Source organism: Narcine bancroftii, chromosome 3, assembly GCF_036971445.1.
Source record: "Narcine bancroftii isolate sNarBan1 chromosome 3, sNarBan1.hap1, whole genome shotgun sequence".
Lineage (NCBI taxonomy): Eukaryota > Metazoa > Chordata > Chondrichthyes > Torpediniformes > Narcinidae > Narcine > Narcine bancroftii.
Window position 1 is genome coordinate 350,817,637 of NC_091471.1, and position 17,821 is coordinate 350,835,457.

At 44.2% G+C, this 17,821-nt stretch overlaps 1 protein-coding gene across 1 annotated transcript in view; it reads right to left on the reverse strand.

Moving 5' to 3' along the window:
- Positions 1 to 17,821, reverse strand: part of bptf (bromodomain PHD finger transcription factor) — a 163,588-nt gene that overhangs the window by 133,815 nt on the left and 11,952 nt on the right. Inside the window, exon 2 of the mRNA XM_069929749.1 lies at positions 237 to 1,062. Coding sequence (XP_069785850.1) covers positions 237 to 1,062 — 826 coding nt within the window. The remainder of the gene's footprint in view (positions 1 to 236; positions 1,063 to 17,821) is intronic.

Sequence of the window (17,821 nt, forward strand, 5' to 3'; positions counted from 1 at the left end):
AACACAATATCCAAAGACATCAAAAATACCAAAAGTATAATGCAATTCTACATAAATATTACACTATAGAAATGCACTTTGGGACAAATACCTGAAAGGATTTTGGTCACATTTTCAATACATTTCAAAACTATTAAAACACTTTTGTTGCCAATTTAATAGTTACAATGACCAGAGGTACATTTTTGAATTGCACTAGTTCCATTACTAGAAAGGTTCTGACAGAGCATACTTACATAATAATCCTTCTCGTCAGGAACCAATATTTCCGTCTGTGCCTGTCATATCCTATAGGCTCATGGCGAACATATGGTTTATTTTTCTGGATTTCAGGCACACAATCACAAACACCAAGCACTTTGTGTGCCACACATATCTCACATTGCCACTCATCCTCTGGGACCTCTTCAAGTGGTGGCTTCACACATTCCAAATGGTACACTGCTGAGCAAGTTTCACAGCAGAGAAGATCACCTAACTTGTGACAAACACGACAGTGGTCATCGTACTGGATGACACCTTCAGACATCAACTCCTCCCGGGCAATGTTCGTTGTCAAGAACTGATCCACTAAAAATTGAAGAACTTTAATTTTATTTTCTATTGGTCCATATGGGTAGTCATCCTTTTCCTGATAAGGTAGTACATGATGGTACTCCGGGTCACTCTCACAATAGGCCCGTACTAGCTCTGGCCATGTCATTCCATCTATAAGATATAACGTAGAATTGATGCTATCTTTTAAGTCAGCAGGACCAAAGGTGGTATTAGAGGAATCCTCTTCTCGTAAAATTGCTTTTAACAAAGCAACGTGCATTTCTGCAATTAACGTGCATTGCTCTTGACCAACCACTGCAGCGCAAAAGTCTTCAAATCGGAAGGGTGAAAGCCGTAGCACTGTTCCAAAATTATTCAACACCTCATAAATAGCAATAATGCTCAACAGTTGTTCACTGGGTACCAACAAGTCCTCAGAACATTTTGGAATATCAAGAGGAATAACATCAGTCTCTTCAAATAGGGGCGATCGTGCCCGGTGGACCCTTGTCTGTCTTCTCCTTCCTGTCAATGCAACAATAGAAAAAATTATTACAATTTGTACAACTTTCCAATCTAGTTAGAACATCAGTGATAATACTATTACTTCTACAAAGTTTATAAAATTATTCTTTCATTTTTATCTCTTCCTTAAGGCAATGCCACATTTGGATTCGACTCCACATATGCTTTATGCTCAATAAATCAAAATGTGAGGATCTGTGGAATACTTGGAAGGAGGCACATTCAATGGATTTGCATCCCACTCAAACTGAACACACTGATAACCTGATACACCCAAGATCAAAAATTTTATGAAATGGAATTAGATAAGATGCCATCAGAAATTGGATATATTCAGTAAATCACCAGGAAATGCATTTTACTTTAAAATCCACATTATTGAAAATGTCGCACCTCAGTCAAGTTATATTTCTGACAGGATTTTTTTTGAAAAAAACCATCACCTGCAGTATTTTACTTTTTTATTGGATTAAAACCCAGATTTAGAGGTGCATCTGGTTTGGTGAGATTACTACAGTAATGATAAATCCTGAATTAGAACACCAATTTGTTCCAATCCAGGTAGTGTCAAGAATGAGATACATGCAAATAAATTAGGAAAAATGCTAAATTTCCAGGCAGTTTCCAGAAACCAAATTGAATAACCCCCAGTGCCATTAAACCTAGAGTTTCTTGTTCTATTAGCTAATAAAAATGATTATTGCATTTCGGCAGCAGAATGGTGTTAAGCACTGCTTTCTCACAGCTCCAGAGGCTTGGGCTCAATCCAAGCGTGCTGTTTGTACTTTTCCCCTGTTCTGATTTCTTCCCATATTCCATGAACAGGCTACTTGGGAAGTTTATTGGTTCCTGCAAAATGATTCCACATGCAAGTGGATGTCAGGAAAACTGGGAGGGAAGCAGGAGAGAGAGGGGGAAGAAATGGGGACGTGAGGGAAAGCAAATTGAATATGGATAGCTGCCAGATGGCTGGCATAGGCATTGTGCAAAGAGCCTGCTTCTTTATTGTATTTCAACTCTATGACACTGACATTCATCAGAATGTTGTCTTTGTCTCTTATTTCTCAATGGTACGATGTTCAATGGCAACTGGGAAATTCACTGAACCAGAGACAGAATTGCCATGAGACATCAACATACCTTCTATACTAAAAAAAACCTCTTCTGCCCCTTCCCAAAAAGACAATTATCCCCATCTCTTCAAAATCTCTGATAGAAGACTTTATATACTTTAAAGACAAGGAAAATGATCTTCAAAAACTACAAGAAACACACACTCCACCAGCACTGAGTACAAATGGTATGTCCATGATATCATTGGATAATAAATTAATAAACATACATCCATAGTTATCACTGAGTAGACACAACTCAATGGAATGTAAATGTTTTACTTTACAAAATTATGTGATTTAAATTTCTTGCAGCATGATCAACAGAATCTCCTCCCCATTCTAGTTAAAAGCTAATGTAAAAACAAAATTAACTTTCAAACAAATCAAGCAATCATACTTTCATACAACAGTAAATTATTTCTTTATAGCTAAGGCTCTACCTAATTGAACTTTAAAATAATTGTGGCCAGGCTGCCTCTACAAACCAGTAGCACTCATATCCAGTGATGAGGGTGGTGTTGAAGCATATCAGATCCTCTCTGAGCAGCAACACAGATCCATTCCAATTTGCCAACACATCACCAGATCTATGGCAGATGCCATTTCACTGGCTCTATACATAATCCTGGTACACCTGAACAGCAAAGATGCATACAGCAGGATGCTCTTTATGAGTGACATTTCGGCATTCAACACTGCCATCCCCTCAAAACCGATCAGTAAACTCCAAGACCTGTGTCTCAATGTCCCACTGTGAAATTGGATCTTGGATTTCCTCTTCCCGACAATCAGTGTGGATTGGCAGGAACATATCCTCCACATTCTCCATCAGCACTGGAGCACTGGCTGTGTACTTAGCCCCCCCGCTCTACTCACTTTACACCTATGACTGTGTGGCTCGATATGACACCATCATCTACACAATTACTGATGATACCATGGTAATGGTATTAAAAGGGTGATGAGGCAGACGGGGGGGAAAGCGGGGAATTGAAAACTTGGCTGAATGGTGTACAATCAACAATCTCAAATGTCACCAAAACCAAGGTGCTGATTGAAGGCTTTACAAAGAGAAAACCAGAGATGCACAATCCAGTGATAATTGGAGGGATCAGATATGGAGAGGATGAGCAAATTTAAATTCCTGGAAGTCACAATCTCAGAGGACCTTTCCTAAATCCAACATACTAATGTCATCAAGAAGATAGCACTTCAGCACCTCTACTTCCTTAGGAGTTTGCAGAAGTTCAGTAATAACATCAGAAATCTTGGAAAAATTCTACAGCTGTACAGTGGAAAGTGATCAAACCAGCTGCATCACAGCCTGGTATGGATTCACCAATACCTCTGGATAAAAATACCTGCAAACAGTAGTGTACACAGTCAAAACTCTTTATATCAAAAATCTGCATAGAATACTGCTGTTAGAATGCAGCAGCAATTATCAAGGATCTACAACACCCAGGTCATGCTCTGTTCTTGCTGCTGTCATTGGTTGCCACAAGATTCATACCAGACGGTTCAGGAACAGCTGCTACCCCTCCACCATCAAACTCCTCAACTCGCTAAATCAGAGACTCATTTAAGGGCTCTTAACTTTGCACATTATTTATTACTGAATTTTTTTTCTGCATTGCACATTTTGTTTACATTTCTTTCTTCTGTATTTTTTTTAAAGTACAGTTTGCATTACCAATAAGTAGAAATAATATATATATATTATAGAAACCAATAAGTAGAAAAGCCAACATGGTGGCACAACAAGTAGGGAGCCTGCTTCACAGTGCCAGCACTGCCAATTCTATCCAGCCCATAGGGCTGTTGGTGTGGAATTGCACATTTACCCTGCAACCACACAGTTTTTCTTGGGGTGCTGTAGTTTCCTCCCACAGACCAAAGATATACAGTCTGGCAGTTAATTCACCCGGTCCGGGCAGAAGCGAAGGGGAGGCGGTGGCCCCGGCCTCGGCAGAGCGAAGCAGGTGGAGGCCCCAGTCCGGGCAGAAAGAAGGAGGTGGTGGCCCCGGTCCGGGCAGAGGGAAAGCAGCGGCGGCCCCGGCCCCGGTCTGGGCAGAGGGTAGGCGGCGGCGGCCCCGGTCCGGGCAAAAGCGAGGGGGAGGCGGCGGCCCCAGCCTCGGTAGAGTGAGGCAGGCGGAGGCCCCGGTCCGGGCAGAAGCGAGGGGGAGGCGGTGGCCCCGGCCTCGGCAGAGTGAAGCAGGCAGAGGCCAACAGGTTGGATTGCAACCAGGTAGGGTCTGACCTAGGAGGGGAGGTAGGCCCCTCCAGCCCGGGTAAGAAACCTGCATAGGAGAAGGCTACTCCGATATAAAACCTATGACCCAAGGACCTCGCTGCCACGTCCCAGCTTGCTTGGCCACAGCACACGAACCATGGGTGTAAAGGGTGGGGCCAGTACTGCGCACACTGCACTCCACCTAAAAGCTCCTTTGCGCAGGCCTGAGGACATGTCCACGTCCTCCCCCTCCACGTCCTCCCCCTCCACGTCCTCCCCCTCCACGTCCTCCCCCTCCACGTCCTCCCCCTCCACGTCCTCCCCCTCCACGTCCTCCCCCTCCACGTCCTCCCCCTCCACGTCCTCCCCCTCCACGTCCTCCCCCTCCACGTCCTCCCCCTCCACGTCCTCCCCCTCCACGTCCTCCCCCTCCACGTCCTCCCCCTCCACGTCCTCCCCCTCCACGTCCTCCCCCTCCACGTCCTCCCCCTCCACGTCCTCCCCCTCCACGTCCTCCCCCTCCACGTCCTCCCCCTCCACGTCCTCCCCCTCCACGTCCTCCCCCTCCACGTCCTCCCCCTCCACGTCCTCCCCCTCCACGTCCTCCCCCTCCACGTCCTCCCCCTCCACGTCCTCCCCCTCCACGTCCTCCCCCTCCACGTCCTCCCCCTCCACGTCCTCCCCCTCCACGTCCTCCCCCTCCACGTCCTCCCCCTCCACGTCCTCCCCCTCCACGTCCTCCCCCTCCACGTCCTCCCCCTCCACGTCCTCCCCCTCCACGTCCTCCCCCTCCACGTCCTCCCCCTCCACGTCCTCCCCCTCCACGTCCTCCCCCTCCACGTCCTCCCCCTCCACGTCCTCCCCCTCCACGTCCTCCCCCTCCACGTCCTCCCCCTCCACGTCCTCCCCCTCCACGTCCTCCCCCTCCACGTCCTCCCCCTCCACGTCCTCCCCCTCCACGTCCTCCCCCTCCACGTCCTCCCCCTCCACGTCCTCCCCCTCCACGTCCTCCCCCTCCACGTCCTCCCCCTCCACGTCCTCCCCCTCCACGTCCTCCCCCTCCACGTCCTCCCCCTCCACGTCCTCCCCCTCCACGTCCTCCCCCTCCACGTCCTCCCCCTCCACGTCCTCCCCCTCCACGTCCTCCCCCTCCACGTCCTCCCCCTCCACGTCCTCCCCCTCAAAAGATGCTCACAAACTCAAGCTAGCATGCTGGAACATCAGAACCATGCTAGACAAGGCTGACAGCCACCGACCTGAACGTCGGTCTGCCCTCATTGCACATGAACTCCTCAGACTTGACATCGACACAGGCGCTCTCAGTGAAGTCCACCTTGCAGATGTAGGCAGCCTCCAAGAACGTGGCGCGGGCTACACACTCTACTGGTCTGGCAAACCTATGGATGAATGACGCCTATCTGGTGTAGGCTTCATGGTCAAGAACTCCATTGCCTCCAAACTCGAAAACCTCCTGACAGGCCACTCGGACCGGATCATATCCATGCGACTCCCACTTCAAAACAAGCGTCTCATCAGTGTCTATGCTCCAACTCTCCAGGCGGAACCAGCAGAAAAGGACAAGTTCTACACTGATCTGTGCAACCTCATTCAATGCACCCCTACAGCCGACAAGGTTGTCATCCTTGACAACTTCAACGGTTGCGCCGGCAAAGACTCAGAAACCTGGCCAGGAATCCTGGGCAAGCATGGTGTCGGCAAGTGAAATGACAACGGGCGCCTCCTGTTGGGGCTCTGAGCAGAACAGCGGCTTGTCATTACAAACACCCTTTTTCAGCAGAGGGACAGCCTGAAGACTACCTGGATGTATCCCCGATCCAAACACTGGCACCTCCTGGACTACGTCCTGGTGCGAGAAAGAGACAAACGAGATGTGCTCCACACCAGGGTCATGCCCAGCGCAGAATGCCACACTGACCACTAGCTTGTTCGCTGCAAGCTCAACCTTCACTTCAAGCCAAAGTCCAGGAACAGTAAAGCCCCAAGAAAGAGGTTCAATGTTGGAAACTTGCAGTCAGACGAAGTGAGAGGAAACTTCCAGGCAAAGCTCGAGGATGAAATCCGCCTCACAGACTCGTCCCCTGAAACCCTCTGAGATCAGCTGAAGACTGCCATACTGCAATCCACTGGGCTTCTCCTCCAGGAAAAACAAGGTCTGATTCAACGAAAACAACCAAAAAATCCAGGAGCTGCTGGCAAAGAAGCAAGCTACCCACCAGGCTCACCTTGCAAAGCCGTCCAGGCCAGAGAAGAAACGAGCCTTCCGTCGCACATGCAGCCATCTTCAGCACAAACTCCGGGAGATCCAAAATGAGTAGTGGACTAGCCTCGCCAAACGAACCTAGCTCAGCGCGGACACTGGTGACTTCAGGGGTTTTTACAAGGCTCTAAAGGCTGTGTTCGGCCCCTCACCCCAAGTCCTCCTCAGCGACAAGATCTCCATCCTCAACCGATGGTCAGAACACTTCCAATCTCTTTTCAGCGCCAACCGCTTAGTCCAAGAATCCGCCCTGCTCCAGCTCCCTCAACAGCCCTTAAGGCTAGAGCTGGATGAGGTCCTTACCCGGGAAGAGACATATAAGGCAAATGAACAACTGAAAAGTGGCAAAGCAGCAGGTATGGATGGAATCTCCCCAGAGGTCTGGAAGGCTGGCGGCAAAACTCTGCATGCCAAACTGCATGAGTTTTTCAAGCTCTGCTGGGACCAAGGAAAGCTGCCTCAGGACCTTCGTGATGCCATCATCATCACCCTGTACAAAAACAAAGGCGAGAAATCAGACTGCTCAAACTACAGGGGAATCACGCTGCTCTCTATTGCAGGCAAAATCTTCGCTAGGATTCTCCTAAATAGAATAATACCTAGTGTCGCCAAAAATGTTCTCCCAGAATCACAGTGCGGCTTTCGCGCAAACAGAGGAACTATTGACATGGTCTTTGCCCTCAGACAGCTCCAAGAAAAGTGAAGAGAACAAAACAAAGCACTCTACATCACCTTTGTTGACCTCACCAAAGCCTTCGACACCGTGAGTAGGAAAGGGCTTTAGCAAATACTAGAGTGCCTTGGATGCCCCCCAAAATTCCTCAACATGGTTATCCAACTGCACGAAAACCAACAAGGTCGGGTCAGATACAGCAATGAGCTCTCTGAACCCTTCTCCATTAACAATGGCGTAAAGCAAGGCTGCGTTCTCGCACCAACCCTCTTTTCAATCTTCTTCAGCATGATGCTGAAAGACCTCAACAATGAAGACGCTGTTTACATCCGGTACCGCACGGATGGCAGTCTCTTCAATCTGAGGCGCCTGCAAGCTCACACCAAGACACAAGAGCAACTTGTCCGTGAACTACTCTTTGCAGACGATGCCGCTTTAGTTGCCCATTCAGAGCCAGCTCTTCAGCACTTGAAGTCCTGTTTTGCGGAAACTGGCAAAAGGTTTGGCCTGGAAGTCAGCCTGAAGAAAACTGAGGTCCTCCATCAGCCAGCTCCCCACCATGACTACCAGCCCCCCAACTTCTCCATCGGGCACACAAAACTCAAAACGGTCAACCAGTTTACCTATCTCGGCTGCACCATTTCATAAGATGCAAGGATCGACAACGAGATAGACAACAGACTCGCCAAGGCAAATAGCGCCTTTGGAAGACTACACAAATGAGTCTGGAAAAACAACCAACTGAAAAACCTCACAAAGATTAGCATATACAGAGCCGTTGTCACACCCACACTCCTGTTCGGCTCCGAATCATGGATCCTCCACCGGCATCACCTACGGCTCCTAGAACGCTTCCACCAGCGTCGTCTCCGCTCCATCCTCACCATTCATTGGAGCGACTTCATCACCAACATTGAAGTACTCGAGATGGCAGAGGCCGACAGCATCGAATCCACGCTGCTGAAGATCCAACTGCGCTGGGTAGGTCACGTCTCCAGAATGGAGGACCATCGCCTTCCCAAGATCGTGTTATATGGCGAGCTCTCCACTGGCCACCGAGACAGAGGTGCACCAAAGAGGTACAAGGACTGCCTAAAGAAATCTTTTGGTGCCTGCCACATTGACCACCGCCAGTGGGCTGATCTCGCCTCAAACCGTGCATCTTGGCGCCTCACAGTTCGGCGGGCAGCAACCTCCTTGGAAGAAGACCGCAGAGCCCACCACACTGACAAAAGACAAAGGAGGAAAAACCCAACATCCAACCCCAACCCACCAATTTTCCCTCGCAACTGTTGCAACCGTGACTGACTTGTCAGCCACAAACGAGCCTGCAGCTGACGTGGACATTACCCCTCCATTAATCTTCGTCCACGAAGCCAAGCCAAAGAAGAAGTAGAAACTCCACCTGCCCATAGGAAAAAGAATCTCAGGGTGGTATGCAAGGTCATGGATGTACCCTGACAACAAATCTGAACTAAAATGTCAAGACAGTCAATTGCTAATTATTACTATTTACTTTTTGTAATTGCAGTATCTTGCATAAATCATTAACTTATTCTTTTCTGGAGGCAAACTTGAATTATATAAACTTCTGTTAAACATTTAAATCAAGCCATTGATTTAAATGGCCATGGAGTGCTTCACCAAGTTACTCTTGTTTTTTATCCCCCCACAAATACATGTCTCCTGGTGAAATATTTCCTCTTCGGATGTAATTAGTTTAATTTGCAAGATCTGATGCACAAACAGGTGAGCCCTAGATCTAAGAGTGAATGGTCAAACAATGAGTCCCAGGAACAGCCAACAACAAGGTTGGAGATCACAGGAGTGAGGGCGAGTCTAACAGTCTGGACATACAGAACCAGACATTTTGGCATCCGTTGTTTGGCGCTGGATATTTTGGTGCTCACATTTTGGCGAAAAAAAACAAGAGCCCTTGTAGCTCTACAGATATTTTGGCGCCTGCAGTTTGGTGCTCACATTTTGTGATGGACATGACATTTAATTTATTATATTTTTATATAAATATAATGAATATAAGATTATCATTATGTAGGTCTTGACAGCAACACTGAGAACACACTCCCCTCTCCTCACAGTGACATCTCCAAACTGTGGGTGGCAAAATGTCCAGTGCCAAACTGTGGAGGCCAAAGTGTCCTAAACCCAACTACATAACAGGCTCGATATGACAGAATACTCTTATTTTAAGCAGACCCCTCACCTTGTTTAGGACCTATATAAAATGCCACTAAAAACTGTGCCTCCTTTTCCAATTAATTCAAGAGTGAATTACTGTATATTTCGGCATACAAGTTGACACACCTCCCCCACCTTTTTCAGCCTCATTTTAAGGGATGTATGGTATAAAAGTCAACCCCCATTTTCTGGCTTCCTAAGGTGCCCCATTGACCAATGTATAAGACAACCTCCAAAGCTCGTGATGCCTGAGATGGGTTGTTGACTGGTATATACATTGACCTCCATAGATGACATGAATTGATCAGCTGGGTGTTGACTGGAGGTGATTGCTATTTTGGAGGGTCCATTGACACAGCATAGCATGCGCCGAAAATATGAAGGAAGCTTTAAGTTGAAAGTGATAGAAATGGCCAAGAAAACCAACAACTGAACTGCTGCTGCTGCTAGAAAATAGGATGCGTGTAAGAAGTTGGTAAGAGATTGGAGGAAGAAAAGTCTAAGAAAAATACCAAAAAGGCAATGTTCTTTGAGAAAAGGAATCACTCATTGGCCAGAGTTGGAAAATCACGTCGCAGAATGGATACGTAAACAGATGCAAGATTGCTACAGTCATCGGAAATAAAATTAGAACATTTGCACTGCAGTGGGCCAAGTTGGACCCAGACCTCAGTGATGATTTGGAGGCTACAGTCAGCTGGTGCAATCTTTTCATGAACAGGAAAAATCTGGTATTATGCCAAAAAACAAAAATTGCACAGAAACTACCAAAAGACCTTGATGATAAAGTTGTAAATTTTCACCAGTTTATAATACATACCGGCAGAAACACAGAAACATGGACAAAACTCCCATGAATTTTGACATGATGGGCAATAGAACAGTGGAATGGAAAGGTGTCAAGTCTGTGCAAACCAGAAGTACAGGCCACAAAGGACTAAGTTAACTGTGGTGTTATCATGAATGGGAACAAAGTTAAGACCCATGGTAATCTTCAAACACAAAATTAAACTGAAAATGAAATTCCCTGTAGGTATTTTTGTACATTTTCATGAATAAGGATGGATGGATGAAAATGGTGTAAAACTATGGATAGACAATGTGTGGAACAGGTGGCCTGGTGGTTAACGCAAAGAATGGAGTTTGCTGGTTAGGGATATGTTTTGTAGTCACTTAACTGAGAACACTAAAAGTAGATTAGCACTACATAGTACTTATATGGTGATTATCCCAGGTGGGTTGATGTCTCTGTTACAACTTCTCGATGTCTGCTTGAACAAACCATGCAAAGACCATGTGCGTGAATGTTGAGTGCAGAAAAGGCATTTACAAAAGGCAGGGCAATGCATGTTACATTGCTTGATGTGCTGTGTAACTTTGTGCTCAAGGCATGGGACAAAGTTAAAGTAGAGACGGTGATAAAATAGTTTAAAAGGTGTGGTGTCTCTTGTGCAATTGATGGCACGGATGATTATTTATTGTAGAATACTGATGACGAAGCTGAAACCGCCTCATCGAATATAGACTTGGACCCATATGATGACTGTTTAAACAGTGAGAGTTTGGATGTGCTTGCCGCCATCTTTGTTTCAGACGATGAAAGGGAGAATGATTTTGAAGGGTTCTAAATGTGTTGTTTTCAATAAAAATCTGTCACACTCAGGTTTTTTTTTGTTTTTCAAGGGTCGACCTACAGCAAATTAGTTTGTCAAGGGTCAGACTTTGAACTAAATTTAAGGTCTCAAAAGATCCCCATTTTTTTTGAGTTATTTTGGGTTTCACAACTCAACTTGAATGCCAAAATATATGGTAAATTTAGAAAGTACCTTTAATATAAAATAAGACAGAAGTCTAATCATATGAAATCCTACACTGAGCCAAAGAAAACCATAAAGACAAGCAAATAAAAACTTGATTTCATTTTCAGCAAAATATCAAAATTTTTTGTTGCATTCTGATTCACATCAAACCTACAGGTAACCCCAGCAGCTATCCACTCTATGAAATATTTCCCTAGTGAACAAGTAAAACCAAGAGGCAGGCGAGAGAGAAACCTCAGGAGATGAAAGCAATAGTTATTGTTACAGCAAAATGCTTCGAACAAAAAAAACCCCATAATTCGGAGGGAGTTTACTCCAGTTAAACGTCCAAATTTTGAGAGGTCTAAATTTAGAAAGGCATAGTTAGCATAGTGGTTCACTATTACAGCACCAGCGACCCAAATTCCAATCTGAAGTTATCTGTAGTCCGTTTTATACATTCTCCCCTTGTCTGCATGGGTTTCCCCTGGGCACTCCAGTTTCCTCCCACATTCAAAAACGTACAGGGGTTGTTGGTTAATTGGGGTATTTGAGCTGCACGGGGTCATGGGCTGGAAGGGCCTGTTATCATGCTATATGTCTAAATTTTTAAAAATTGATGACTCTTGCATAGTCTTTTTTTTTTTAAAAAGTTTGATCTTATAATTATTGACATAAATATAACCAGTCAAACTACAAGACATAATTTTGAATTCACTATTATTAATTCTGAAGCTATCATGAAAATCTCGAAACAAATTTCAATACATCAGCAGAAAGACTTTAGTCTGGCTAGACAATAACACAGCAACTTTCTCTCTCAGACACTCAGTGACTGAAGGGATTCTCTTTTGTTTCTTTCTCTCGTACTATTTGCCTTTCAGTGGGAAGATGACAATTTTGTACAATCGAACATAGAACACTACAGCACAGCACAGGCCCTTCGGCCCTCAAAGTTGTGCTGAGCTGACCCATATATTCCTATAAAGTACCAAACCCACCCTACCCCGTAACCCTCTATTTTTCTTTCATCCAAGTGCCTGTCCAAAAGTCTCTTAAATGCCCCTAATGTTTCAACCTCTACCACCATCCTAGACACAATTCTGTGTATAAAATTTTTTTACCCCTGACATCTCCCCTAAACTTACCTCTCCTAATTTTGTGCACATGTCCTCTGGTGTTTGCCATTCCTGCCCTGGGAAACAGATGCTGGCTTTCCACTCTATCAATGCCTCTCATAATCTTGTAGACCTTTACTAACTCTCTCATCCTTCTAAGCTCCAAAGAGAAAAGTCCTAGTTTTGCTAACCTTGCCTCATTTTCCAATCCAGGTAACATCTGGGTAAATTTCCTCTGCATCCTCTCCAGGGCTTCCACATCCTTCCTATAATGAGGTGACCAGACTGAACACAATATTCCAAGTGTAATCTCACCAGAGGTTTGTTGAGCTGCAACATGACTTCTCTACTCTTGAACTCAATCCCCCTATTAAATGAAGCCCAGCATCACATAGGTCTTCTTAACTATCCCATCAACCTGTGCTGCAACCTTGAGGGATGAATAGATTTGAACCCCAAGGTACTTCCTAAGCAACCAACCATTAACCCTGTACTCAACCTTCTGGTTTATCCTTCCAAAATGCATTACCTCATACTTATCTGGATTGAACTCCATCTGCCACTTTTCTGCCCAACTCTGCATCCTGACAATATCCTCGTTAACTTCGATGACCTTCAACACCATCCACAACTCGTCTAACCTACATGTCACCTGCAAACGTACTGGCCCATCCTTCTGTCTCTTCATCCAGGTCTTTTTTTTTTTTAAATCACAAAAAGCAAGGATCCCAGAAGAGATCCCTGCGGCACTCCACTAGTCACTGACCTCCAGGCAGAATACTTTCCTTCAACTACTACTCTCTGCTTTCTTTCTGCAAGCCAATATTTTTTAAATCCACTCAGCGAGGGTTCCACTGATACAATGCCTTATGACTTTCTTAGAAAGTCTCTCATGGAGGACCTTGTCAAATGCCTTGCTAAAATCCATATAGACATCTACTGCCCTACCCTCAATTTATTTTGTTACCTCCTCAAAAACTCTATTAGGCTCATAAGGCACAACCTTCCCTTCACAAAGCCATGTTGAGTAAACTATACTTCTGCAAATACTCATAGATCCTATCCTTAACAATCCTCTCTAATAGTTTGCACAGGATTCTCCCTATCATCTTTTTTTAATCAAGGGGATGACATTTTCCATTCTCCAATCCTCTGGTATATCCCCTGTGGCCAAAGAGGATTCAAACATCATCACTACTGCCCCAGCTATCTCACCTCTCACTTCTCACAGCAACCTGGGATACATCATGCCTCGCCCTGGGGAGATCAGATTTATTGTCAGAGTACATAAATGTTATCGCATACTATCTTGAAATTCTTTTCTCCTGTGGGTGCAGCAGAATTACCCCCTAATTGGTAGTGCAAAAAAATGTACACAGCGTAAACATGTAAACAAAGAACAAATGTAAACAAACTGACTGTGCAATACAGGGAGAATGAAAAAAAAATCAATAAAGTGCACAAGTAAGAGTCCTCAAGTGAGTCTCTGATGGAGTTTGTAGTTGAGGAGTCTGATGGTGGAGGGGTAACATCTGCTCCTGAACCTGTTGGTGCGAGTCTTGTGGCAGCTATATCTCTTTCCTGATGGCATCAGTGAAAACAGAGCATGTGCTGGGTGGTGTGGGTCTTTGATGATTGCTGCTGCCCTCCGATGGCAGCATTTCCTGTAAATGTGCTCATAGTGGGGAGAGTTTTGCCTGTGATATCCTGGGCTGTGTCCACCTTTTGGAGGGCTTTACACTCAGGGGTATTGATGTTCCCATACCAGACAGTGATTCAACCAGTCAACACACTTTTCATCATACTTCTGAAGAAATTTCCCAGGGTTTCAGATGTCATACCAAATCTCCGCAAACTCTTGAGGAAGTAGAGGTGGTGACGTGCTTTCTTCAGAATGCCATTGGTGCATTGGGTGCAGGAAAGAGCCTTTGAGATAGTGAATCCCAGGAACTTAAATTTGCTCACCTTCTCCACCTCCACCTCTGATCCCCCAATGATCATTGGATTTTATACCTCTGGCTTTCCTTTCGTAAAGTCAACAATCAGCTCCTTAGTTTTGCTGACATGGAGTGTAAGGTCGTTGTTGGTGCACCATTCAGCAAAGTTTTCAATCTCCATCCTGTACACTGACTCATCTCCTTCCTTTATACAACTCAATACCGTGGTATCGTCAGCAAATTTGTAGATGATGTAATTGTCATACCAAGCCACATTGCTGTAGGTGTAAAGTGAGTAGAGCAGGGGGGCTAAGTGGTGCTCTGATACTGATGGAGATTGTGGAATAGAATTTCTTACCAATCTTAACTTATTATGGTGAGGAAATCCATAATCCAATTAGACAGTGGGGAGTTAACTCCAAGGTCTAGGAGTTTGCTGATCAGTTTTGAGGGGATGAAGGTGTTAAATGCTGAACTGTAGTCGACAAAGAGCATCCTGATATATCCATCTTTGCTGTCCAGGTGTAATCTCCACATTGTCCAGCACACAGGCCTATTCTATTCTGACCTCATCCTGATCGAAGTCTTTTTTTTGTGAAGACTGAAGCAAAGTATTCATTTAGGACCTCCCAACCTCTTAAGCCTCCAGGCACATTTTGCCTCCTTTATTCCTTAGTGGCCCCACCCTCATTCTCGTCATCCTTCTGTTCTTCACAAACACATAGAATGCCTTGGGGTTCTCCTTAATCCTACATGCCCATGCCTTCTCATGGCCTCTTCGAGCTCTCCTAATTCCTTTCTTAAGCTTTTTACTGGAAACATGTATTTCTCATGACCCCTTCCTGCTTCCTACACCTAACATATGCTTCCTTCTTTTCTTGACTAGTTGCCTCACCTGTTTTGTCAGCCACAGTTCCCTTTTGCTTGTCCCAGTGGGAAAAACCTATCCTGAATCCAACACAAGTCGTCCTCCACATTACTTTTGTCCTTTCACCCTTGAATACCTGTTTGCAATTTACTCTCGCTAGTTCCTGCCTCAACCTTTTGAAATTAGCCTTTCCCTATTTTATCCTTGTACATAACTATGCTGAAGCTAAAGGAGCTGTGGTCACTCTCACCAAAATGGTCCCCCACTGAGAGGTCCACCATCTGACCAGGTTCATTACCCAGAACTCGATCTAATGTGGCCTTTCCTCTCGTCAGCCAGTCCACATACTGTGTCAGGAATCCTTCTTGAACACACCTGACAATAGTGTAGAACAAGTAATATTACATGACAATAAAGGAATCTTGAAACATCATACAAATCATCAATTGACAGCTCAGGACATATAAGAAAACATGAAACCATAAAAGCTTTCAAATGCAACTACTCAACCCCACAGGGGTAAATAAAGGTAGGGGTGGTTACAGGTGGTGGGGTGGAAGGAAGAAAACAGTACAAGTGAAGGAAACAGTGGAAGAAGAGAACAGTTAAAGATCAAATATCACAGAATATCATTCCACTACAATGGAATTATGTAGTTTCTCTTGGACCTTGACCACAAATGATTAGTCACTCACTGTGAAAGCAAAATCACTTTCTGCAACACGTAACAAAATATTGCTTAGCTCTCACTGTTTTGGATCATGCAAACTAGTTCAGAATCAAATCACTCTTCTTAAGCTTTCCCTCTCTAGTTTAACCTGATAAATTAATAACAGGCTTGCACATCAGAGACTTCACATGGATTTTCACAGATGCCATCTGACATACAGGCAACCTTCATTATTGCTCTTTGATTATTTTTGTGATGTAGGAGCAGAATACATTTCAAAGACCCCTTGTTTCCTATGATTAACTCTCCCATTAGTAAGCCATATCCTAAAATCCATGAACAAAATGATGCTTTTTTCACATATTTCAACAGGAAAACATTAATTTATAATATCTGCTGTGGGAAATATTCTTCCGGTTGCATTAATACCAGTTTAATTTAGTACAAGCAAAGGCTCTTCTCATGCAATAGTAGGTGCATAAACCAAACAGGAACTATTATACTAACAGATTTTTGGAAATGTAAGAAGCACATCTAAACCAATAAACCTTTCCTTGAAAAAGGAAATACTTTATTTAATATCACTTATCAGTGCAAGCCCAATTTCACCTTTTTTGGAGCAGCAAGTGAATGGTAGTAAAAACCAGATGCTAGCAACTGAAAATAAAATACAAAATAAAATTCTAAAATTTTAAAGATGGAATCCATAACATTAAACCTCACTAATTCACTATTTTGAAAACAATGATGGGTTAATGCAGCATGAATGTTCTGCACTATTTTTTGCATTTAAAAAATGAATTTATATGGAATAACAACCATCTTGAAAAATCCAGTTCCAAATTAATCACATTTAATAAAATCCATAGGTGCTCTGTGGTTAGTAAGGGATTACTTAAGGTGATATGTGAGTGGGGGGGGGGGGGGGGGGGGGTAAATGTTGAGAACCACTGGGCTCAGCAATGTTAATTGGTCACACCAGTACAACAGGTTTGTATCAACAAGCCAGCACCTTAATGTGAACATCCCCTGTAGCACCACATACCATTACAAAATCTTAAAATGAGAGAAAATAAGGAGGGGGAAAATGAGAACAAAATAACTACCTACTTCTTTTAATGCAATGCAGGTTTTTCCAACTTGAAGTCAGTCTAAAGAAGCAAGTTTGCCTAAAACGGTTGTGGTTTCACGAGCATAACTCATCCGAACAGTAAAACCACTGGTATCCGGCACCTATGGGGATTGATAGATGCCGGATTGTGTGTTTTCTGGTTGCTTGAGTTTACGTTTGCATGATTGGTGAACTAACAACAAGCAGTGCCAATTTTAAACTGCATATTTTTTAACCAATTTATTTTCATTGATTTTTTTTTGCATGTTGCTTCAGGCTGCCGGTTACTTGAATTCCAGAAAACAGATGTTTTCCTGTACTATGCTCACTCAATCCAGAAGCTGCCAGGTTGAAATTACAGGCTTAGTACAATTAACTGAACTGCATACAATGTCACAAAGCTACCCAAAAGAATTGTGTCAGGCAGAGACAAATTTCAAATCAAGTTTATGAAGGTTAATGACTCAATATTAAGGACATTCCACATACTGATCTTCATCAATAATAGTATTAGCTCAAGAACTGCACAATTTAGCAGATCACTTCTGTTCCCCAAAAAGGATACACACCCAAATTAAAAGAGCACAGTATTCCTGTCAATATCACTTCTTTAAAATGACCAAGTACTTGTTTTTGTATGAGAAAAGTTATCAATAACTACTGTACATCTAGCCTGCTTGAGGCATTATAAAATAACTGGTTCTTGAACTCTTCCAAACAAATTTTGCTTTCTAAATTTTCATTATCAAATGTTTTAA